The sequence below is a fragment of the Podarcis filfolensis genome, assembly GCF_964270895.1.
Source record: "Podarcis filfolensis genome assembly, chromosome: 6".
NCBI classification, from domain to species: domain Eukaryota; kingdom Metazoa; phylum Chordata; class Lepidosauria; order Squamata; family Lacertidae; genus Podarcis; species Podarcis filfolensis.
This window is the reverse complement of record NC_139609.1, coordinates 45,364,157-45,390,966: the sequence shown is the minus strand read 5'-3', so window position 1 is coordinate 45,390,966 and position 26,810 is coordinate 45,364,157. Positions and strand designations below refer to the sequence as shown.

Genomic DNA, 26,810 nt, shown 5'->3' with positions numbered 1-26,810 from the left:
AGCAGTTCTAGAGCTCAGAAATATTGTCCACTGAGAGCAATGCACTTGGTGCTACGTCCATCACACCTGAACTACATTGATCTAATGCTTCTCACTACAGGCGTGCTTTAGGACTATCTCCCATCAAAGAATGCATGCAGGATTTTTAAAAATTAAGAAAAAGATCTACCATAAGAGACTACCGTATATTCTGCTGGCTCCTCATCATGGATTTTTGCTAACTTTTACATGGTTTTTCAGCCACCCATGTAAATGTTTTAGTCTGTGCTACTACATAATCTTGATTATTCCTGTTTTGTATTAGGGTGATTTTTTAAAAAATACTACACCTTGCTTTTCCAGCAACTGATGTCCAGAGTTGTCTAGCAACAAATACTATTCTGATTTATTTATTTCATACAAATCATATACAGCTTGATTGTAAAACAACAACCCTCAGAGCAGTTTATTAAAACATTGTCAAAATAAAACACATGCAATTAAACAATAACTAGAATAATGAAAGCATAAAACAAGTGAATCATCAGCTAAATAAGCAGTGAAAAATAATAATAATAGAATATCATACCTGCCAATTGCCTGATTTTTCACACCAGATTGTGGCAGCCATTTTGGGTGCTACGATCTCACATGCTCATGCGCTGCGCTCTGACCCTGAAATAAGCACTTTTGGGTGGCCGCAATCTCATGCAGCACCCCAAAATGCTTGTTTGGGAGCACAATGTGAGATTGTGTCCCGAAAAAAGCATTTTAAGTGGAGGGGCAAGAGTCTGGTGCAGGTCATGTGATTCTCCTGGAAGCACGTCCCAGAAGATATGCATCTTGGTTTTCAATCAGAAAAATTGGATGGTATGGAATATTACATATTAACAAAGGCTTGGTGCTCTGTGCATACAAGCATAACATATCCTCTGGCATCAACCCAAATCTAGTCCCCCAGCGTAATACAAAAGCACTCCTGCCTGCCATTGCACTGCAATGCAACAAAGGCTGGCCTCACAAGACTATGTGCAGGAGACCTGTAAGCTTGCTCAGTCTGCTGTCCAGGTGTTGGTGATGGGCAACCTCAAGGCCTCTGCTCTCCATTATTATGGTTCTTTAAACGTAACCATGGACCTGATAACCTAAACAGCTCTCTGTACATGGCAGCCCTGTCTCCAGTGACCTAGACTTTCACCACAGTCAAAGGCATGGAGTAGTCAGGCCCTTGCAGCTGTGGAGGCAGTAGGTAGGCAGAAGCAGGTAGCTGGGCCAACCTACAGTTGCTTGAGGCCCAGTGTCACAAGTTCATGGCCATGGTATTTTCAAGAGCCATTTTGAACCTGGCTAAACTTCCTCTTTGGCACATGACTACAGGCTCCCCAACCTCACTTAGTCACAAGTCACTGATGGACACCAGGAGTGATCACCACACCCAGACTGAGCCATAACATCTTCAGGACCCATGCACAAAAAGGATTCTGGCCCCAAAATAAGGCTGTTGAAGTGAATAGTGGAGATCTTTATCATTTTATTATTTCACAACATTTATATACTGCTTGACTGTAGTAAAATCTCAAAGCAGTTTACAAAATGAATAAAACTATTGGTTTAAAAAAAGAGAGTTAAAAACAAATATTGGATTAGATAATTAGAACATCATTGTCAAGTTCTAGAATCCCTGCCAAAAATTCTATTGCTATCAATCTGCACAGTGAATATGGGGACAGACTGAGGGAAGCACCAGGACAATTATATTTGAGTGCTACTTAGAAGAACAGTTGCTTAAGAAAATAAGTGATAAAGACGAAAGCAGCTTTTAGAAATTTCCCAAGCATTTGATTCATGCTACAAGGCATGATGTGAAACTGATATTTGTGAAAACGATGGTGTGTTCTCTGTATCTTGCCTTCACTTACCCCGAGACTTTTCTACTCTTAATGCACATTTCTGTAATCTTAAGGGGGGTGCCCTTGTTAACTAGGGATGTGCTGCAATGTTACTGCAGAGAATGTCCTTATTTCATGCTCCAGTGGGAAGCTAATGGAAGGCTTGAGTAGACAATGTTTCCTTGAACATATATGATCTCCCCTTTTGTATATTCATGGGCACTGGCTCTGCACTCACTGTTGCCAACTGCAATTACTAGCAAAATAGTCTTTTTAACCTACTCATACAGTTCCTATTATTTCAGCTATTCATTCATATCTATTTGGAAGGCACAAATTATATGCGGGGAGCATTGCGGGTTTTTTTGTTCAGTACCCCAGCTTATACTTATTATAAATCATGCCTTGTGCAACTTAATGGATGTGAAGATTTTGAAGGAAGAGGGCTCTGAAAATGTTTTGTTTGTCATACGTAGTCTGTATACATTTACACACATGTGAGCACAGTACTCACACATTTCTTTCATGAATAAACACCACTCACATTCTTCATGCAAACACATACCATTTTGACATCCATATTCACTCATGCTCCTTACCTCTCATATACATATGTTGCACAAACCACTGCCTATCTCCTTTAAAGCCATGCTGTACCTGGTCATGGCCCACTCAGATCATTTGCCCTGTTTCTTATAGGTCCTGCCCAAAGGCGAGTGGGCAAACAGTGGGCAGACCTTACTATGGAAGCCTCAGTTGCCGCATTCCCTCTAGACAAATGGGCTGCTCTACAGGTTCATCGCCTACCTCATAGCAATCATCATAACTTTTGGTGGGTAAAGCATTGAGTTGCATATTTAGCTTACTAGGTACCCCGCTAAAGGGATCCTGGAAGCGGTATCTCTGTCTGGGAGTCCACACAAGGGCTGATAGCACCCTTCCAAGTGGCAACCCTGCTGGGCTCACCCCAATGTGATGCATCACAGGGTGACCCTCTACCCAGGGTTGACCTAACCTCTTATCAGTCAGCAGATGGGCTGACTGACACCTGATGCATACCTAACGCCTTCCTCTAAGCCTACTTACATCTGTAAACAATAAAGGTTGTGGGCTATTTCAATCCAATATTGATTCTGTGTATTATTTTTATCTTGGCTGGCCCCACACTGGACTGCGTACTTCCTGCTCTACAGTCCACAAAAAATATCCAAATAAAAACATTGAAGGACCACTGAATTAAATGAACTGCATTCATCATTCCAGACTGTTAACATTCATCCACTTTTCCATTTCCAGAAACCAGCAGGTGAAGTAATCACAGTGGTCAGTTCCCCCAGGTAAGAACACTTAATCATTCACTTAAAATAGAATATAAGGGCAGGTTCTAGCTAAAGGTCCTGCACTTTAACCAAGCACATACTTAACTTTCACAGGGTTGTGTACCTAGGCATGTGATTAAAATGTGATTAAAAACTGCTGCAGTTTAAAAATTCCTATTATCTTTTTCCACTTCACTATCAGAGGAAGTAACTTTTGCCAACACATATCAGTCATCCCAGAAATTTGGCAGTGATTCTTTTATGAATCCCTCTTATTTATTAGAGAAAAATCCCTTATGTTACCAAATGCTAATTATACAAATAACCAGTTTTCACAATTGTATTTTTTTTCAGAGTTTGGAAAGAATGAGAGGTAGGAATGCGTATTCAATCTGAAGATGAACATTACAATTCTCATTTTAATCCTCCCTCCCACTCTTCTTCCCTCCACCCACCTTGCTAGGCTTCTGCTCTAGCAACAGCTGTAATGGGAAGAAGAGGTCTCAGTTTCCCCTTTTTCAGTCTCTTTCCCTCCTCAGCAGCTGAAATGCTACTAGGGAGGTATATGTATGGAATCTTGGGAGATGCTGTTTCTCCCCAGTGGCTGAGAAACCGTCAAATGCCTTGCAGAAATCACATCTCCCAGGGTTCACTGTGCATTCTACTCTAGTATATTCCACATGCTGAGGAAGAAGGGAGTACAGGCCTCTTTGCCCATTCACTCCATTGGCTGGTGTGAGCACGGGAGTTGTGGAAGGAAGAAGAGAAAGCCAGAAGACCCCTATGGTTAAGAAACCCCTCTCCCCCCTAACATAATGGTCACTAACTACTAGATTTCTTCTCACTTTCCCACGCACAATGACCTAACCTCCAATAACATCTTCTACAGAATGCAAGTGACAAAGGCATACCTGCCCACGAAACTGAGGTGACTGCAGTCTACACCCAAAAATAAACTTTAAAACAGGGAAGTTACAGCTAATCAAAATTCAGATGCTGTCACAACAACTCTGCCTCCTCCTGATCAATAAAACATGAAATACAGCTCTTTACATTTGCATTTTATTTGATAGATTTATAGAAAAGCAATGCAAACAGTAACCCTCCTGATGTGAAAGGAAAACAAGTTTACTGACATCTATATAAATTAACATTTAAGTTACTCCACAGGAAGCTCTCCGGCACCCAGACCACTACAGGGAGAAATGCTACAGCAGAGTCTAAAATAATTTTGTAGTAGATGTAATAGATGTCAAAGCACTGCTTGACTAGAAAGACAAGTCCACGTTTAACAGCCATTTTGAAGAATGAAATATAAAAAAGGAACACTAGTGACAATTTTGTCAAGGCCAGAAGCCTGGAACCTGATGTTATATATAAAGAGTAGAGAGTTATAAATTCTCTCTTCAGGCAGTTAATGTCCTATTATTTGCTGACTGATATAACTATTGACAAATGTATACCTGAGAAACTTCTCAGAGAGTTGAATACCCTGGGCAAGAGAACTGCAGGGCCCTCCTTCGCCTTCCTTGTCATACTGCAGGTACAGAGGTGACTTTAGTCACTGCCTCCTTCCCCTAAGAGGAAGTTCAGGTGAACATATGTGGCCCACAGTTGAGCTGGTCAGCTTTCCCAACAGAAAACTGGATATTGCCTCAGTGGCCCTCATGTCATTTGCACGTTCCACTAGGGAAATTTCTCATTCTCTTACACTTTGCAGATGCTTCTAGAATGAGTTCCCGTTTCCTAATTGTATAGGTACACAACAGCTGCATGAGAAGCAATTTTCACACACTGCTTCTGAAGCACATAGAAAGCTTAGTCTGGCCACAGCATGCAGAACATGGCAGAAGATTGGAGTTCATCCTCATCTCTAAGCAGTTGTGAGGCCCCACTGGTCAATGGGCCTCAGCATATGCCTGACTATGTCACTTGCTAATGCTAGGCTTGTTACAAGATTGTCACCTGCAGAGAATAACCATCACCACTGCTGATTTGTTCTTTGTTATCACTTACCTCTGAATTGTCTGGACTTCACCTAGCACTCTCTCCTCATTAAGATGCAGAATGTTTGAAGACTTAACAGGTGTCAAATAGATATTTGCCAGCTACAGCTATTATTCTACAGGGACGAGCTGCTGTTTCATAAATACTAATTAGAGTTTTGCACAGGATCTTTGCTGGAATACCTAAGGTGATGAGTGGCCAGTTGTTACTTTAAAAAGATTAGCGCAATTTGAAAACTAATGTCCCCAATGAGGCAATGCTCTTGCTGAATAATCAAGAGTTATAGCTAGCCTACCCAAAGAGAGTGCTTGCTCACTTCATCATTTAGAAAATCTGCTGCTTACTGAACAAGTCACTTTTCTGTTTCACTTTGAAAAGTTGCAAAACCTTGTGGAATCAGGGGAATGGCAATGCATGTGTGTGCAACGCATAAAATTTAATGTATTAGAGCCTATGAAGTAAAACTAATGGTTTGGAAGAGTGGAGACTAGTATATGAAATTAGGGAGCAACAACAAACACTAAAATGAACAAGGGGGGAAGGAGGGAGTGTTGAAACAAGGCGGAAGAACAAGGGAGGGGAAATGGGATAATATAAGCGATGCATATTGTAGGCCTATTCTTAAATCCTATGTGTTCCTGAATATGCTTAGGAGCATCCTTTGTCACCAGGTTGTATAGCAGTTGTAGTTTCTAATACATCTCAGCCAAATGAATTGGGCTGGGGGTTTAAGAAACTAAAATTTTGAATCCTATGCATTGCAAGTGCAAAAAGATGCTCCTGAACATCCTCAGGAATATCTAATTTTTCTTAAACTGGCCAATTCTCCTGTCGGAGGAGCTACTGGGACTTAAGCTAGATCTGTGTGTAGCTTCCTCAAGAGATGAGCCATCAAATTCAGCATCTACCTAGGCAGCAAACTGCCCTCAAGCCCTGAACTGTCTGGTGAGGCTGGCCATTGGATTCTTCTGGACAGGAAGGAATATATGACAGTTCTAGTTGAGCCTTGCCGGAGCAACACTGTTATCCTGTATTCTTTGGGCCCTTTGATTCTGCCTCCTGGTTTGTCCTTTGGTCCTAGCCTCTGACTTTCTCCTTGCTGCTACTTACACCTTGGTCCTGACTATTGGCTCTGTCTCTTGACTCTGATCTTCTGGTGCAGCTCCTGGTTCCCAGCTCGTTTCTTACTGCCATCTCTCTCATCTCTGTACAATCAACCCCCTGCCCCGCACTCCACACAATGGTATGCTTCCTTGGGTGGAAGATGGCAGAAGAAGCTAGGCTCAAGCTCTCGCCCATCAACGCCTTCCAAGCATTCTCAGGGAACTTGTGTGAAAGTCCCCACCTTCTTCTGAAAATTCTCTTGAGAAAGCTCAGACAAGCCAAACTACTTAGGTGAGTCGGGAAAACCACACCCAACAGTAACTAGCAGTGGCAGCAAATGTGAACACTGTTGGTTCAGAATGTGTCTCTGCCCAATTCATACAGAAAGCATTGAAAATTACATGTTGCACGCATCCTAGTAGGAACTAATGATCCTAAGCAAGCTCAGGAGCAACCTGGCTAGTTAAAAAGAGAACTATTAAGACATTTCCTATCTTCAGCAAATTCTCTTCACCCCCCGATTCAGGTAGGTAGTTGTGTTGGTCTGATGCAGTCAAAATAAAAAATAAAAAAATAGTCCAGTAACACCTTAGAGACCAACTAAGTTTGTTCTGGGTACAGTGGTACCTTGGGTTACAGATGCTTCAGGTTACAGACTCCGCTAACCCAGAAATAGTGCCTCAGGTTAAGAACTTTGCTTCAGGATGAGAACAGAAATCGTGCTCCGGCGGCGCAGCAGCAGCAGGAGGCCCCATTAGCTAAAATGGTACCTCGGGTTAAGAACAGTTTCAGGTTAAGAATGGACCTCCAGAATGAATTAAGTTCTTAACCCGAGGTACCACTGTATAAGCTTTCGTGTGCATGCACACTTCTTCAGAAGTGCTACTGGACTATTCTTTAATTTTTTATCTCCACTCCCAGTTCTCAACTCATTTGCAAAACAAGCTTGCTTGGGAAGTATGGAGATGGCATAGAGGACTGGGGCTGATCTCTAGATTTCTTTTTTAAAAAAATTAAGTACTGTAAGACCCTAACAGTTTTTTGATAATTTTCCTAGAAAGAACAAGGGAGTGCCTTCTATGGTAAGCTAGTGTGAGCTCACACATCACTAATAAGGGCAGTATACACAGGTCTATTGTATCAACTCACAAAAGAGATCCACAAAAGCATAAACACATTTCCCCAAAAAACATATTCACATCTTTAAAAAGGAAAAATAAGAGTTTGTTGACAATTGTAAGAGGAATCATCAAGAAAAAAAGACCTGAGGTTTTGCCATTTAGTGAGCAAATCATTTTGATCAATTTTACCTGACAAGTTACATCACATCTCATTGGTTTAAATTAGCATCTTTCCCGTTTCATTGTGTCTTTCTTATCTGCTGTGAAATGCAACCAATATAGCTTGATATGACACAACACTATGTTATTTCACAGAAGTTGTGGTTTAGTGCCATGAGTTCTGACTGACATAATTGACATAAAACCCCTAACAATGAGTTTTCAGAATATATATGATGGCATCTGATAACATACAATGATATTTAGTATTTGTCACTTAGCAGCTTGCAATATATTTGATATATTACTAACAATAGATGCCAACAAGTCAAACAGCTTGAGCCTGTGCTTCTCATATACAACCTCCGCACAAGCAACCAGCAACCACAAGGAGACCACAGAAGTTCCTGGGGCTGTCATGTCCCCGGTTGGTCTAAGAAGGACTCTGATACAGATGTTACAGCAGTCACCCCAACTCGAGGGAGCCCCTCAACCTGATGGGAGTCTTTTGACATGGCTCTTCCATCCGCCTCAGAATCTGAGGACGATTCCACTGTACCTTTTCATTCTCCAGAACCACACAGGAAACTGCAACTGTAGAATAGGTTACAGTTCAGGCTCTTTAAATCAGAGCTTTCCAAATTGTGTGTGTCGGCTGCAGTGTGTAGGTGTGTCACACAAATGCTCCCCACCCTCCTGCCGGGGCTGGAAAGGAGTTTGCTTAACCTCCGGTTTGCTAGTAAAACTGAATTACTCTGTCATGAAATGATGCATGTATAAAAAGTGTGTCGCCAGCATTACAAGTTTGGAAAGCTCTGCTTTAAATATTGCAAACAGCTCTCCCAGAGGTAGGGGTGCCAACCTGAATTTTGGAGTAAGGAGTGCAGATAAGCCCTGCCCCACACAACTGATCATATTATGTGGTGAATGCACACCATTTGAATGGCAATGCTAATCAACTCTTGGGAGGGGGTCCAGCCCCCTTAAATATTTTATTGGGGAAGACGAAAACCCCTCAGCCCCTAGGAGTTGGCTCCTATGCCTATAGGAGTGGAACCACTGGAAGCTCAATGTTTTTATCATAATAGTGTGTCTTTAGTCTGTATACCCCCTTGTGATGTTTATATGAAAGTGTGACTTTAAAATATTTTATGTAAGTAAATAATAACATAATTCTAGATGCTTTAATCTAGTTCTAAAATGTATCTTATATTCCATGACTGTTGAAGTGTAGGGGCATTAGTTATGCTCCAACCATTTCCAGACAAATCTAGGAAAATGGCCATACCCCTTTCCATATAGGAAATAAAATAAATTCTGCACATGGCGTCTATAGACAGATTACAGTCAACATAGCTGCCAAATGAAGCTATGCCATTCTGTGTGCATGCAGAAATAGCTTTATTTATTTGAGTGGTACCCCTTCTGCCTTTTATTTTTATTTTCCCCTGCAGTATTTGATACTTGTCACTGTTTGATGAAATTGTAACTGGTCTGATTTAGTCAGCTTGTTTGTATATAGTAGGAAAGATGCCTGAAGGCAAAGAAGAAGAACAAGGAAAAGTTCCTTCTCAGGAGCACAGCAATCTTTGTTTTAATGTACATATGAACAACAATTTGAAACACTGAAATATTTAAGTTACTGGAGAATATGTGAAAGAATATCCCTTAAAACAACAGAAAAGTCTGTATATTTGTAGGCCTATTTTACATAGATTTTTACAGTTTGATGTTTCAATGTGAAACCATATCAGGGGAATAATGAAGAGGAAATCAGTGGTACTTAATTAACAGCAAAAATTAGAAATTAATTCTGTAAATAGAAAGATTCAGAAAGTGCTTGGTGTACTTGATGTATTTGGCTTGAAACTGTTACAAATAAGATTTTGGGGAACAGAATGGATGAGAGAACAATAATAGTTCATATGCCTGCATATGTGGTACTTTACTGGTCTTACTCCATCCAAAATTAGTAGTTTCATAGTTCTAAGAGGATAATTTACAAAGGACATCTTTGCTAGCAAGATCTCAACATCTAAAATCCCAATTAATTGGGCTCTTCTTGGGTGGCATGAAGTAAAACAAAAACAAGGCAGCCTGATCTTATCTAGCTTTCCAGGCTTGTTCTGTTGTGTCTAACCTCTCAAATGCCTCCTCCACATTTATCAGATAAATTGTATACTATACTATAAGAGACTACTGGTGAAAATTTGCAACAACCTTTACCAGCAAAGCATCCAAATAATATGCAAAATTTACCAACCTTTACCAGCAAAGCATCCAAATAATATGCAAAAGTGCAAAGGAAAATTGTTTATTGTCTCTGACTCTGGTATGGGCTGTATAACTACCTTCCTATGCCAAATCTGCCACTCACAAGGTTAAGCCATAATATAAAAACAATTAGCTTCTGTCGTGGAGAGAGAAATAGCACAATAGCTGAAGTATATACAAAGAAATCAAAGATTATCCAAGTGTAACCAAATAAAACAAAGAGCAGCAGTTCCAAGATATATTGTGGCCAAAGCTTTTTCCAAAACCACAATTATTAACTGGTGTGGTAACTTACCATTTCGGCCTGCTTGTGGATTTCACCATTGGAGCCATTCCATCCCGATAGAGGCTTTTTGTTTTACTGAAGTTTACAATGTTGAAAATGACTCTCTGAAAGACACAAGGTGAGGGAGAATCTCAGTTGTTTATTAAATATATTTCACATAGATCACCAATGTCAGAGCTGTGTAACCAGATGCCAAATTTTGAAATATAAACAAGACAATCATTTAAAAAATCCTTCAGGAGCATGTGGAATGCTTTTGCTTATATATTTAATTTTCCCAGCATTCTCACTGCACGGCTGAAAGTTGCTAATTGTATTCTACTGATAATCATTGCAGTTGGGAAAAGAAAGAGAAAGAAAACGGAAAGACAAGAAAGGAGCTACGAGCAAACCTGCAAAAAAATAGAACATTTATTATTACTCGGCCTCTAGTGTATTTCTTGCCAGAAACAAGATATGAAAGAAAACCCATGGGAATATCTACCACAAAACCAAAACACCAGTTGGGGGGGAGGGGAGTCTTTCCTACCTAATAAGACACCACAGGCTATGTCAGGCACAGTGTGACATTCCAGTTAAAAAACAAATCATAGCAATGTATTTGTGGAACACCTGAACCAGATTAAGAACTGGCTAATGAATTTGAGAAAGTAGCCATTAGTGGAAATGGTTTTTAATTTAAAAAGTAAGCAATTTCTTAATATTTAATAATAAATGGTAAATTTTATCGCCTTGCACTCTGAAATCACCAGATGGGGCCTGGATGAATCTCCTGACACCAGGGGTGAGGAACTTCCAGCCCATGGGCCTAATTAGGCCCACCAGGCCATTTTGGCCAAACCATGACCATTTGCCTTACACCTGATGGCATAGATATTGTGTCAGGTGTGCTGGTTCTAACCAGAAGATGAAGAATATGAAGTATGGTTTCTGCCAAAATCTTTAATGCTCAAACCAATATACTATGTAGGCCAAATAAGTTTCAAAGACACCACAGGGTATATCCACAGATAAGTCAACTAAGACATTAATCCAACAAGCACTCCCTTGGGTAGTCAGGGGAAATGACCAAAGTAAGTTCAAAAACGTAAGTCTTGTAAGGACTTGGTTTCTTAAGTGGGTTTCCTGAGACAAAGGTGATTAAGCTGAGGCTGAAGCTAGGGGCGGAGCAGGATTCTTTAAGACATAAGGTTTATGGAGGTAAGACAATATAAATTTCCCACCACAGGATGACTAGGCAGTCTTGGAGAGCAAAAGTGAGAATTGTATGAGCCAGTAAGGAGAAAGTGCCCCAAGTCCATACCATATTTTTGAGTGACAAGGCTGTATCATGTGCAGAATGGCGGGGGGACACCCTTAAGAAATGTAAATGAGCACACTGATTAGATTACGAATGGGCAGTGCCAACTAGAAGGCTTTTGTCTTTCCAGGACAAAACAGAATGACACTTTCATGTCAGCAGTTGGCAGATAGGTTAGAATTAAATCATACCATCCAACATTTGAATGAATAAATTCGGGGCGAGCAGGAGCCAAGTTGACTCATGTTTCCTCCTCGCAGCTTTCTCCTGTGCATGGGGACGTTCCTTTCTCCCTCTCTACAAGCCGGCTAGCAGTTACTGCTTTCCCCATATTGCCCTCTTACTCCCACACTAACTGCCACCCAGTTTCAATCCTCGGCCCTTTCCTTGAAACGCACGTGACTTCAAAGACGTCTACAGTCAACCACAGAGTCCTACAATCAACCATGGAGAGGAGAGGGGGAAACGAGAGCATATCCCTTGAACTCTGCAGCTCTATACTTAAATGAGGAGAATCTCCCCATGCTTTGGGGGTAGATGTGTGATTATTTTGAAGCACCTCAATGCTTTTCAGAAGATTCCTCTCTCCCTTGCTTCGTTTGGTAATCCAAAACAAAATGATCAGATTTCCATTTTATCTATGGCCCATGGAGAATATGCTAAATGCCAACAACTGCCTCAAGCTATGAATAAGAAAAAACCAGGAAGCGCACTCTTTCCCCAAACTTTCTTCTAGTCCATTTCTAATAAGGCTCAAGGTGAAGGGGCTATGTTGGCATTGTCAGTAAAGCAAAGCAACCTTATTGATTTGTGGCCTCAGGAGAGGGAAGAGGAGAGACCTTCAGGGCAGGAAGCTTGAGAGCTCTGCAGGGTGCTAGAATCCAACCTTCTCCATCCCAAAGGTTATTAAGCACTAATGAGGCTTTGGGAATAAACCCTCATGCTGCCTTCCGATGCTGCTGTCACAACCGAAAAGTGGGGTGCCCCAAATCCAAACAAAACCCTGGGGCACCTGACCAAAAACAGGGACTGCCAATAGGGCAAAATTGGGGCTCTTGGGGGTCTGTTGAATTAAGTATTCACATACACCTGGAATTCTTGCTCCACCTTCCCAAGTGGACAGGTTTGTTTACTGCTGATGAGGATAGCCAGTATATATACCCAGATGGTGTTCTATTCCAACTCCCAATCAGTTTCATCCAGCATGTCAAATGGTTAGGGATACTAGAAGTCCAACTTCATAGGAGGGCCACAGGTTCCCCATGGCTGATGTATTTACTAATTATGTACTTACTAACTAATTGTGGTTTTCAAATTGCTATGTTCAAGCTGACTTTTTAATGGGCAGGATGTCCATGTAGTACAATTGCTGTGTTTATGCTGTTTACATTCCCAAAATAGCAATATGGCAGTTCGTTATATTAATATTCAACAGTAAAAATGTGTTCATTCCAAACTGCAAAATAGAAGCGTTTTAAATAAAATAGAAGCTGTTTAATTTGACTTCTGTTTGTAAAACCAAATTAAGCTGGAGCAAATTGGTTAGTTAAACCTGATGTTCTTGGTGAATAATCAAAACTAACAAAGTGCCTCTATTACTTTAATGCAATTATGCTGAGGTTGGCATGAAGGAACTTTCTAATTCTACAAAGTGGATAATGACTAACACAGGACAGGTGGCAGACACTAAGAATGGTCTCATCCCAACCAAGTGGGTGCCCAACGATCTCTGCTACTAGTTTTGGGTAAATTTAACCAACTATGTTAAGCAGTGAATTTATAAATATTTGAAAAAGTATAATTTTACAGCTTCAACCACTTTCTCTCAAAGTGCAGTTAGCAAGCAGTTTCAGTCCTTTCAGGAAGCTATGCTACCTAAAATCATTTCATAGCAGTGATTAACTTTATCAAACTATGCCCCTAGTCTAATGTAACATATAAACCCCAGGTTTAAAATTAAAATAGGGAGCTATGGCATATTATCAGTACATGTAAAACTCTACTAGATAGCCCACCAAGTGAAGTATATAAAATGTAATAACATCAACACACACCTTAACAGAAACAGAAAATATGCAGCTTGCTCACTAAAGTATACAAATATATCCTGAAGTGAAATAGTGTAATACAAGTTTGTGATACAGTAAGGAAACATTTACTGACATTAATAAAATAAATAGCTGCTAGATTTGACACACACACCCCTCTTTTGCAGGCAATTTAAATATTCCTGCTGGCTTTACGTAAGCGCTTTTTCCTTCTTTACATTTTTTTTTGGTTAATTGTGACAGTCTGATACTAAATCATGCAATACAAAGTTGGCATTTATTTCAGCAATACAATACTTGCATCATATTGGTGATACTAACCAGCTTAACAACAACAGCAATGCCCCACCCATTGAATTGGGTTGCCCCAGTCACTCTGGGCAACTTCCAACATATATAAAAACATAATGAAACATTCTGTTATAAAGTAGCATGTCTCAAACTTCCTGAATTAACCCCCCTGCCCTGTACCAACAACTACTTACCCTATCTTCCAGGATAAGCACCACCATCACATTCCAACCAGTGGCAAGCAGTGTTTCATGTGCTACATTATTTCATGTTTGAGGGCAGAGGGACGTTAAAGCCCTTTGTTTTCAGGTGTGGGGAATCTCTGGCCCTGAGAATGTTGCTGAACTGCATCTCCCATCATCCTCAGTCATTAGTCATGCTGACTAAGGCAGATGGGAGTTGTAGTTCCGCAACATCTGGCGGACCAGTGGTTCTCTCACCCTATTCTGCATGAATTAGCATTGATTCCCCAGGGTTTAAGAAAGGAGTGTTCTCCAGTCTTGTTTGGATATGCTGTGAAAAGCAAGTGCTCTACAACTGAGCTATTAACGTAATCCTGTATGTGTTAAATTTCATGTGAACATTTGTCAAAGGTCGATAATACCATTTTTATACAGCCTGCAACTTAGGCACATTTCACTTGCATGCATTTGGATTTATGACCTTCACAATTTAAAAAAAAAATGGAAAGGGGGCAGATGTCCAGGAAAAATGACGTTGGCAATCTTTCCCACCATTCAATGTGCTTTGACTATACATAATTTTGGCTTTAGGAATGATCCCTGGAATATAACCCCCGCATAGGTTACGGGCTTACTGTACTTTCTGGGTGTTCAAAGCATGGTGCCTACTAATAATAACAGCCACTAACCAATTTTTGTACCACTTGTGACTGTGCAAATAAATCAAACTTCTGTACAAACCTGCCAAGAAAGACTGGTAAACATTACATCTTTCAGTTTTAGTTCAGCCAGCAATATTTACAGTTTTAAATCTCCAGTTGAATCACTCCTTTCACATAATACATAACTGCTGCTTCTTTTTTAAAAAAATTAAATATTTATGGCATTTAGTCCTCCCCTACCAGTTAACAAATATTTAAAGCCTGTCTGCTGTCAGGGCAAGAAAATTCATTCCCACCTGTGGAGGGAACTGTACAGAGCCCTAGCTGATTTGTTAATCAGGAGCACCTGTGCCTTGTTATGTTTAAGTTGTCAAAGCACAGGTAGCTACTGAACTCATTTAAAATGGCAATGAAGAGGAGAGCTTACATATTTGCATGTTTTCCCCTACTTCTTGGACTACCTATTAAAGATGCTTTAAGAGGAGAAAAAACCCAAAAATAAGACAGAGAAGAATGACTGTATTTAGCTGAATACATTATAACGTAAACATGGCAAAAAGCAGCTATCTTTCCTTTAACAAAATATAGCCAGATGGTTGTATTTTGTGCATTCTTATGAATAAACTTTTGACAATTAGTATTTGGAAATGATTATTTTGTTCTGGCAATAATTGAAAGATACTTGGTATAAAATCCATGTGTGGTTTGTTTTGGTTTATAACTTTTAAATTCCACAATGCACATTCCGTACCTTGGTAGTATTTTAAGTATGGTCATGCATTAAACTTCTCAGTTTCCACATAATTAGAGAAGCTATCCATGTTTAGGCATCCATGTTCTTTTCAATCACTATTATGGCTGCAGGTGGGTGGTAACGGCTGGCTGCTTTAGAAGTTTACTTGCAAAATCTGCTGATATCTTAATCCTCAAGAGAAGGCAGCTGAGTGATTCAAGTTTCCATTCTTAAGGGTAAGCATTATTATGCAGAAAGAAGCAACACTATGAAGTTTAGCAAGAAATTACCACAGATTCAGGAGTGTTAACATTGCAATTGAAACTGTATACTGGGTAGGGTTCCATGATTCACTTTCCATGGGACAGAACTTCTGTTGCATTAACTGTTGTACAGACAGAATGTTTCATCGCGGGCATTTTCCCCCTCTTTATAATATTGCTTTGATATGTCTTTGATGAAATTCTCCTTCCTTCACAATAACCAGCGTCATAGCAGTCCTGTTCCAAAAGTATTAGGAAAAATAATGTGCTGCTAATACGTGACAATATATGTGTGTGCAGTGCCGCTGTGTGCAGAGATACAACAAAGGAAGTCCAGATCAATTTTGTGCACAAAAACAGAGTTTTCAATGCATGGGCAGGATTCACCTAACCAGCCCTGTCAATGGAAGCCGTGTGCAAGGCTTTCTCCTTGTGCAGTGGGGCTTTAACCCTGGCACCCCAACCCTGAAATAGGCTAGGCAGTGGGGTCAGGAGAACCTCCAGAACACTGTGCTGTGGGAGGAGAGGGGGGATTGTTCCATAAGGCAATCTGTAGTGCTTCTTCACGTGAAGTTATTGGAACAGTGTGATAATGAATGTCATCCTATGCAATTTTGGCCTCTAGCTACAGGACCTTCATTTGCAAACTGAAAATCCATGGCCTACAGAGAATTTGTAGTGGTCTAACCTTGTTTCTTATAATAATCTGATGCAATAAAAACTGCCAAACCCTTTGAATTCTTCACAACTGTTCTCTTGTTACAACTGAGTGACAACACTGTAACAGCAGTCTCTCTATTTACTTTTTATCAGTCAAGGTTTCACAGTTTTGGTCTTTTTACCAATGAAGCAATGCTTTTATGGTAGGTTACCAGATGTGATATGTCAAGCATAGGCAACCTCGGCCCTCCAGATGCTTTGGGACTACACTTCCCATCATCCCTGACCACTGGTCCTGTTAGCTAGGGATCATGGGAGTTGTAGTACCAAAACATCTGGAGGTTCGAGGTTGCCTATGCCTGTGATATGTAAATCAAAGTAAGGAAATAGAATCTGACAATACCCAATTGTGTCTGTTTGCGACGTGGTTGGTGTGTGCTACAAAATTAGTCATTTGTGCATCTACCTGTGTTGTGTGAAAATAATTGGGCTGCCAGCCTTGGAGCTTACACGTATTTTTCAGTTAACGTTTTGTGGTCCCTTAGACATAGTGACCCCTTCATGGATCCCTGCCTTGTTGTGGCGAAGGGGCTTGAATAATTCAGAGAAGGTATGAGCTATGCCAAGAGTTTAGACTAAATGTGATCCACCTGGAGAAGGAACTGGCAAACCACTCCAGTATTCTGCCAAGAAAACTCCATGGACATAAAAAAGGAGAAGCTTTGAGAAGAAAGTGAGAGTTTCCAAGACATGCTCTGGTTCATGGGGTCACGGAGAGTCGAACACGACTAAGATGACTATACTACAACAAGACATAGTGATGAGAACAGATTTGCTCTTATGGTTCCTGTTTCCTCATTCTATCTCCTACTGTTTCCCCATTTGACTAGTGAAAGCCTTTTTGCAATGAAAATGCAGCCTCCTTAGTCATCATGCAACACCAAGATTTGCAACAGGGCACTAATGCTATGGCCCTTACATTTGATCCTATCTACTTTTTGCCCTGATCATATGAGCAGGCTATAACTTTGACTCTCTACATCCTCTGGTTTTTCACATCTCCTTCTATAAGATGCATCTCAGAAGGCAGATATATAATGGTTGTGTGGTCTTAAAACAATGAATGTCAAAATAGTATGTTTCTTCGGTTATCAATGTGTATATAATTCTCCCAGCTAGGATATCCCTTTATAAATCTGATGCTGTAGGCTCTATCTCAAAAAAGCTTATGCCATCATAAATGTGTTAGCTTTTAAGGTGCCAATGGATACTTCGTTGCATGACTGCTGAGAAACTGAGCAATACATAGTGTAATGTTGAAAGAAGGAAGTAGGAAGACTTGATACATAAGGAAGGAACAAAAAATTATTACTATATTGCCGAATGTGGGGAAAACAGATGGTCTCCAGAAAAGCAAATTAGCTAAATTACTGGTAGCATCACAGGGATTATGTCTTTCTGTTAAAAAGAAAAAAGAAATAAGAGAGTCTCCAATAATTAAACACAGGATTGGGTTTAATTCAGCGGTAGACAAGAAGGCCTTTGGTGATATTTCGTTGTATTTTGAGTGGCTTTTGTTGCTATTACAAGGTTAATCACAGGCTTTGCTATTCAAGTTTAGGTCTCTCGTAGTCTTTCATACTACAGAATAGTAAAAAAAGTAAGATTTAATTTCAAATTTCATTAAAAATGGTAGTGGAACAATGCATGTTTGTTGTTGTATAGCATTACTATTCTAATATCAGAAAACTAGTTTCAGTTGTAAGATCAACAACAAAATTGTTTTCATTGTTGTTGATTTGCCAACACTGGTGATTTCTGGCCCCACACATTCAGCTGGACACAGGCTGGACTAGGTTTTTGATGCTGGATAGGATGAGGGTGATCTAGATACAGGCTTAGATACAGTTCTGTTTTCATGGACAGATTGTTATCCGGTCAGAATTAGGATCACTGGCATCCCAAAACTTTGCAGGGGATCTGTTCTGATGGCTCCACCCAAAAGACTAAAGGATCAGAATGATTTTCTGATTGTTCTTGCGGATTTCCCTGTCACACCAGCTGCTGATCCTGTCAAACCTGCAGTCGACTCTGGAACAGAGAAATAGCCAGGGACATTTACATGATTGCTCCTGAACATTCTCTCCATGGAAGTGGAGCTCAGCCAAGTTAATTATTAGGTGATTTGAGGAATGCTGGCAAAGAAATGACAGGGAAGAGTACTCAAGTGATAGTGGCAGATTTGTGACAAATATGGTCGAACACCAGCTATAGCTTATCACAGACCTTTATCTGAGGCGATGATGGTGGCAAAATAAAAATAAAAAACCCTCCCACCACAACATCCACTCCTAGTCACCCTCAGAAAGGGTGTTATGGTGATAGATACTCGGCTACCCTGCCTGTCTGTCTCTGCAGTCCTCGCTCCCATTGATAGTAGCAGGTTCCATCTGCTTTGTTAATTGGAGACAAAAATGCCGGTAATAAATGGTGATATTGAAGCTGGTGTCACCAAGCAACAGTTTTTTATCTGCATAATTGTAGTATTAATTAGCTGGTTAGTTTCCTATGACCAGGCATTTGTACAGCCGTCCTGATTTTTAAAGAAAAAAAGAGTACCCGTTCTTCCCCTGTACAGTGGTACCTCAGGTTACATACACTTCAGGTTACATACGCTTCAGGTTACAGACTCCACTAACCCAGAAATAGTACCTCAGGTTAAGAAATTTGTTTCAGGATGAGAACAGAAATCGTGCTCCGGTGGCACAGCAGCAGCGGGAGGCCCATTAGCTAAAGTGGTGCTTCAGGTTAAGAACAGTTTCAGGTTAAGTACGGACCTCCGGAACGAATTAAGTACTTAACCTGAGGTACCACTGTACTCCTCTCACCAGGCAGCAGGAAAGGAACCAATGCGACTTGTCCATTTGCTTAAGCAGGGGGCAGTGGTGAGCAAAGGGCTAAGGGAATGGTATGCCCTCTCACGGTCAATGTGTAGCAAAAGATTTATCCCCTTTCAGATTTGGTATTTAAATAGGGTAAAACATATAGCATATGACCAGAATTCCTAAATATAAGAAGCTTCACACATTCATTTTCACAACTGTGATACCCAAGTTCATACCAAATTGCTTTTGATGATGTCCCCCAACCTGTCAATGTTTACTCTTATATCCCTGTTTTCCATATTTTTCTGATGAAAGGAGGCATTGCGACGATAGGTACTGATTGATGCTCAACTTGACTACTAATTTGCTTCCAAAGTAAACTGGCAAGTGAAGCTGACATATTCAGAACTCCTAAGCACCAAATGATGCTATTATACCAGTTGTAATTTGAATATTAATGTAGTTATAGCCTTATAAAAATATTATAGCATCAAGCAATTTGTCCATAGCATTCCCTCCCACTATCTGTCACCCAAATAATAAATGATACCTATTATATTAAGGCACAGAATCAGTACTTTATAGTATCTGTTGTAACCTTAGAGCAGCCCTGGGATTTATAAAAATGGAAAATCTAACTGCATTGAGCCAATTTTATTCTTTCTAAGTGCTAAAATTAAAATCTCTTATGTACTGTAATGTCACTACTGGGTGGTTTTTTTGGCAAAATTTCCGTCTTGAGCATGCATCTGCTCAGAAGAAAATAAGAGAAATGTGGATATCTGATTCTTTAAGCTTGACTGCTAAATGAATTATTTTAAATATTTGTAACCTGCTATTTGGCCTTCCAAAAGGTTTCAATACAGCCAATGACAACAGCAAAATGTAAAGTACAACACTAGATAAAACAAAGCAATAAAGGAAATCCCAAATGATGAATTCGCAGTATGAAAGCCACAAATGCAGCATCAACACACCAAAACCAGTTTTGAGTCAACGAAGTCAACCTCAACTTACTATAGTTCTGAAGGGATATATTTGGTGGGATTTCCAAGGAAAAGAGTTCCAGGGAGAAAGCACCCACCCAGGGAAAAAGACTTGTGCATAATGCATTCAAGTCTGAAAAAAGTAGTACTGTAAGCACCATTTTAGGACTCTTAATGTGGAAGCCAAGTGGCAGGAGTGGCTGGTGCAGTGAGGTGAGAGTGCAGAGCCAGCCATCTGGCAGCAGGATTGCACTATGGGGGTGGGACAGGCAGCAGTGAGGTGAGGTCAGGACTCCGTGAACACATGAGTGAAGCCAGTCTGGTGCTCTTGCCAGTGTGCACAAGTACCCCCAACCTTACTGGTCTGCCTGGCTCCAGTAAGCACCCAAGATGCTGAATTCTGGACTCACAGCTGTCCATGGAGGCGCAGGTCAATTCTGTGTCCAGGGCAGCTGTTTATCAGCTCCATTTGGTAAGCAGGCTGAGACCCTACCTGCCCGCAGACTGTCTCACGGGCATGCTCTAGTTATCTCTCGCTTGGACTACTGCAATGTGCTCTATGTGGGGCTACCTTTGAAGGTGACCCGGAAACTACAACTAATCCAGAATGCGGCAGCTAGACTGGTGACTGGGGGCGGCCGCCAAGACCACATAACACCAATCTTGAAAGACCTAGACTGGCTCCCAGTATGTTTCCAATTACAATTCAAAGTGTTGGTGCTGACCTTTAAAGCCCTAAACGGCCTCGGTCCAGTATACTTGAAGGAGCGTCTCCACCCCCATCATTCTGCCCGGACACTGAGGTCCAGTGCCGAGGGCCTTCTGGCGGTTCCCTCCCTGCGAGAAGCCAAGTTACAGGGAACCAGGCAGAGGGCCTTCTTGGTAGTGGCATGGGGTATAAATAATGTATTATTATTATTATTATTATTATTATTATGCTGGCAAGGAGGTGTTTCTGTGCCCCTGCTCCACCAGCTTAATGAGGACGCTAGTATTGGGTAATTGTGTGTGAGCAGGATCAATCTGTTGTGCATTTTTAACACTTTTGCAGAATAAAAAGGATGGCAGATCTCTAAAGGGAGTGTACTACTGTGTTAATGTTCCATGACCAAAATAGAAGGCTATAATAATCTGCAAGAGAGGAAGTGCTTGCCAGCTCAGATACTTCCATTTAGCTTTCAGAAGCTTTGATCACTGGTCATTGTGGAGGTACAGGACTTGCCTCTTTAATGTTATTTCCATATGTGGAATGGAGTCAATAAACTATGAACTCCATTCCACAAGAGTTGGGTGGTCACACCCAAAGTACACAATCAAAGTTCAGTCTAGCAGGAAGGAATGAGGAAATATTCCTACTATCTCCCAATATATTTACTTCCAAACACAAAGATATACAAATCAAGGATCTCTTGCCAGAGAAGTCCACCCAAGGCTAATCTGTAGTTGCCTGGCCCCACATCAATCTATTTCTCCTGACCATAGGGAAATAAAGGTTACTAGGTTGATCTGTGTCTTTCCCTAGCATGGCAAGTTGTCGATAGTCTGTAGGACTGCCTAGGCTAGAATTATTTAGAACTGTTTTATTCGCTTTATTTGCTAGTTCTTATTTTGACAACGTGAAATCTTTTGATTTGAGTTCTGGAATTGACACGGTATTTTATCTAGCTGACAGTCCCCTCTATGTGCCAAGTTGTTTGGTGCCTGCTACAAGCTAAGAAGCTAGGGACGCGGGTGGCGCTGTGGGTAAAACCTCAGCGCCTAGGACTTGCCGATCGCATGGTCGGCGGTTCGAATCCCCGCGGCGGGGTGCGTTCCCGTCGTTCGGTCCCAGCGCCTGCCAACCTAGCAGTTCGAAAGCACCCCCAGGTGCAAGTAGATAAATAGGGACCGCTTACCAGCGGGAAGGTAAACGGCGTTTCCGTGTGCTGCGCTGGCTCGCCAGATGCAGCTTGTCACGCTGGCCACATGACCCGGAAGTGTCTGCGGACAGCACTGGCTCTCGGCCTCTAGAGTGAGATGAGCGCACAACCCTAGAGTCTGTCAAGACTGGCCTGTACGGGCAGGGGTACCTTTACCTTTACAAGCTAAGAAGGAGAGAAAAAGCGAACAGGCTCAGGCCCTGTCTGGGCAGCAACCAGAGAGCTTGCTAAAAGCTATTTCCCTCCTCTCAGGAAATTAAACTTCCTCACCCAGACCTACATAGAATCAAGGAAGTGGTGGAAGTTACTAGTCAATACATTTTAAAAGTATGTTAAGCCCTGTCCTCAGCACAGGATAGGTAGAATGGCATTCTTGACGGACATGATCTTAATTGGCATTCTTTGTCCGACAAGGTGATCAAATGTTTGTCCCTGCTCAACACCCCATTTCTCGTTTGTGATACCATAAATAAATAAACATTGTCATCATTCTGAACTAGCTTTGTTTGCCCTTGGCAATGCTGTCATGTAAACACATCTGAGCTGCTACAATGACAATCTCACTTGGAAGAATGGCAAACGGGCGAAATGCCTTCATGTCAAAATTGGTGCTGCTGGTCAAGTCATGGCTAGAGAGAAAAGGCCTGAAAGAAGGAGGGGAGCTCTGTATTCTGCATGGGGATGGGGTTCTGTATTCTGAGAAACTTTTCCAATGTCCTGGAAAGCCTCCCTTTCGTGCTGAAAATACTTTGTGGGGAACATTCAGCACAACCTTACACGCAACAGAACACAAAGGGGCACAATATTTGAGCAATATCAGTGTATATAATTGCAGGCATAACCTTTTGTTAAAAAGCGAAACAGAACATTAATGTTTGAATAAGCTTAATGCAGGTGCAGGGAATTCAAGAACAAATTCAAGCAAGTCTTGTGAAAGCAGTCTGTCATTCTAGGTGACCTGTTATATTGCATATGTTAATGTGACCCAAGAGTATGTTTCTAAAATTCTGCTGTCACAGAACAATGAGCAGCGATAAATAATTGATATTTGATGTTTTGTGCAGCTTTCTGTGTTTCATAAACAAATAATCATTTAAATTATTGATGTTTCTGCTTGTTTGTTTTCAGCTTTCTTTGGTAAATCAGAATTTTATTTACAGAATATACATTTGTTGCAGATGCCTTTCAGGCAATGTGGAATTGTCATCCATCTGACAAAGATATTTTGTATGAGATTTTCATCATTTTGTGACGTTCGTGTTTTGTTTACACCACTTCAGTAATTCACTTCTGGGACTAAAAGTTGCTTTTGAGGTTTAAACACACTGCAGGATGCCAAAAAAGCATCAGATTCTTCTGTGTTTGAAAGCTTTTGGGCCATCAAGTGATCAAAACCTGCCAGAATCAAACTTGAGATCTGCCATTATAAATAAGGCACTGACAATTCTTATTGTGAAAGGTCATCCCAAGGGGTAAAGAAGCAAAGACAACTGAATTGCCCTTGTTCTTTGCTAGGATAAAAATGTGTATGCAATGTAGAGCTCTTTTGGAACTTTGCTTGTGTCAGTGTTTGACATGTATCAGCCTTGGAATTAATTAATTTTGATTTCATTTTTAAAAATGAAAACGTATAGCCATATTTGTCAAATATAATGTATATCTGAGGACAGGTTTTGGCCATTCTTATGTTTTCTATTCTTTACAGGCAAAATACTGCAAAATACCACAAGGATGTCTTTTCCATTTCCGTGTATTGAGGTAGAATAACACTTAGTGCCATAGTTCAAATCACTGTATTCATTCCACAAATATAGCAAGGTACCCAGTGCTGTGCATAGAATAGAATAGAATAGAATAGAATCATAGAGTTGGAAGAGACCACAAGGGCCATCGAGTCCAACCCCCTGCCAAGCAGGAAACACCATCAGAGCACTCCTGACATATGGTTGTCAAGCCTCTTCTTAAAGACCTCCAAAGAAGGAGACTCCACCACACTCCTTGGCAGCAAATTCCACTGTCGAACAGCTCTTACTGTCAGGAAGTTCTTCCTAATGTTTAGGTGGAATCTTCTTTCTTGTAGTTTGGATCCATTGCTCCGTGTCCGCTTCTCTGGAGCAGCAGAAAACAACCTTTCTCCCTCCTCTATGTGACATCCTTTTATATATTTGAACATGGCTATCATATCACCCCTTAACCATAAGGAGCAGCATAAGGATGTTCACATAAGGGGAATTCCCCAGTTGCTCCTCTCCACTCCAGCCAATGCACTCCCAAACAGAGTTGGAGGATCATGGAGAGAAGCCTGGGATGTGGGACAGGGAACTGCAGTGGGAGAAACTGGGTAGAGGCAACTTAGACAGTTATCTTTGTAATCACATTGCACTGCATACAGCACAAAACTGTAAGCAGCTTCAAAAACCTAACTCTTATTGGCCCAAACTCCAATATTATTTTACTATTATTATTATATTATATTACTATTATTATTTTACTCCAAGTGTATTTTACTATTTTCATACAAACACAAGCAAAAATAAAAAAAACTCACACTTAAATGTAGTGGATTCTAAACTTACTTTTGAAATTTAAATTAAATGTGGTCACTTAATCTTTGACTCTATATTACCAGTTTATATTTTCCTCAACAGAGATATTTGACAACTATGGTTTGCAAGCAGTACTGTATATAACCCTTTGGCTGGGTTTTTTTGGGGGGGCGGGGTTCTGTTTTGCAATGGCATTCTGAAAATAATGTTCATGTCTCAATTTAATTTGTAATTTTAGTTTATATGTCAGTTTGAAATGCTGATTACCTTTTATGGGAGTATTTAAGTCCAAATTTTGAAAGTATGTTAGAATTAGGTTGTGTACATGGTCCAGAAAGGGGCATGTTTGTGTAAGTGCGGAATGACGTTTCCATATATACACCCCTCCAGTTGTATGAGGAACTATATGTAGGTATTTCACACAGTTTCCCTAGCTCAGTCCAGCAACCAGTTGCATTTGCATAGCCCTAGTGAGGTAACTGTTTAGACCGCCCCCATTCTGTTTCCCCTTAACATCTCATCTGCACCCTTGCCAATTATGTGGCCAGAAATGAATGTGTGAAGCCAGATTAGGACCTATGCATGTATGAGACACTTCTGCTGAATCAAGGCATTTTTCATATTCTACAGTCCTCTTGAACATGTCTCAAGAAGAACAAGTTACATTCTCACACAATTTACAACTCATTTCCACAGGGGGTACACAAGAGGAGTTTACAGCAAATTGCAGCCCTTTACCCCAATCCTGCTAAGGAAATCAATATGCTTTTCACTTGCTGGATCAGGAACTAGGGGCCTCAATCTGATTCAGATTCAAGTGTGCATTGGCATATGCATCTGAATATGGATGTTGTTCATCCATACTGCATTGCTTTCAGCTGAGTATATATTTTAATTTTAATAGCCATCCACATTCTGGTACAACTAGTCATATATAAATACATCTTTACAATATGCCTAGAGTTGGATTAGGACACTTATCAGGCACACACATTTTAGTAAAACGTGCCGGAAAAGGGAAGCATTGAAGAGTAGCATACAAAAAAAGAAATACATCTCTCACAGATGCCAAGAAAAAGGATGGGCTCTTTATTTTTGTAACAAGCCCAGCTCGTTTTGGCCACAAATGCCTTTGTCAAGGACTTAATGAACCAGTCTCAAAGCTTGCTGTTGTCAAAGTCTGTTAGGGCAACATCTCATGTATTTCAGTAACCTTTTCGAAGAAAAGAAAAGCACAAATTTTCAGCTGAGCTTTGGGGAACATTTCTGACACAGTATACACATTCCATAGTCATTTGCTGCTAATCTAATGTGTAAAGGCATATTAATAAATACATTCAGCTAAACACAATGCTTCCTCCAACTTGGATCCAAACAGCAACTTGTGATACCGTTCCCACTTATGCATTTGTGTGATCACTTCTGCCAATTTCCTCCACCACCTGCAGCCCCCTGCAATGTGTCATGCACAGTTAGAAAAGGTTCCACAACCTTCAATAGTGGGAAGAAGGTAGGAAATGCCCACTGAATGAGCATAACTCTGCTTGCGGTCCTTTGGATTTAAGCTTAAGTTGCCATTCATCCTGATCAAATTCCATATTTTCCCATATATTTATAACACTGGGCAACAATTTTTTTACTTTTTGAATGTTGTCTAGATTTATACAATTGATTTAGGGTATTTCTGCACTGCTGAATCAGGAAATGGCATCCGTTTCTCTCCATCAGGTCAGGTTTTTGTGCTATGTTGATTTGAAAAAAATCAGATCTTGTGACAAAATCAATTACATTTTTGTGGCATTATCAGCTGATTTTTGTCAACACATATCATCCTAAATATGTTTTTAAGAGAAAAAATGTTTTTCCAACAACATATATTGATTACCTGATAGAAACATCGATTACTGTAAACTGAATGGTGGGTGTTGATAAAGGTGTTGTTGTTGTTGTTTAGTCGTTTAGTCGTGTCCGACTCTTCGTGACCCCATGGACCAGAGCACGCCAGGCACTTCTGTCTTCCACTGCCTCCCGCAGTTTGGTCAGACTCATGTTTGTAGCTTCGAAGACACTATCCAACCATCTCGTCCTCTGTCGTCCCCTTCTTCTTGTGCCCTCCATCTTTCCCAACATCAGGGTCTTTTCCAGGGAGTCTTCTCTTCTCATGAGGTGGCCAAAGTATTGGAGCCTCAGCTTCACG

The 26,810-nt window shown here is 40.7% G+C and overlaps 1 protein-coding gene and 1 long non-coding RNA gene across 3 annotated transcripts in view; one reads left to right on the top strand and one right to left on the bottom strand.

Annotated features, from left to right (window-relative positions):
- The window catches only part of LOC310765067 (BEN domain-containing protein 5-like), a gene marked incomplete at its 5' end in the record, with an annotated part of 723,703 nt that overhangs the window by 556,546 nt on the left and 140,347 nt on the right, over positions 1 to 26,810 (bottom strand). For both annotated transcript variants that reach the window (XM_083619593.1, XM_083619596.1), the window contains one exon: positions 10,148 to 10,242. In XM_083619593.1, coding sequence (XP_083475719.1) covers positions 10,148 to 10,242 — 95 coding nt within the window. The remainder of the gene's footprint in view (positions 1 to 10,147; positions 10,243 to 26,810) is intronic.
- LOC310765089 overlaps positions 1 to 26,810 on the top strand; it is a 57,074-nt gene that overhangs the window by 23,554 nt on the left and 6,710 nt on the right. The window lies entirely within an intron of this gene.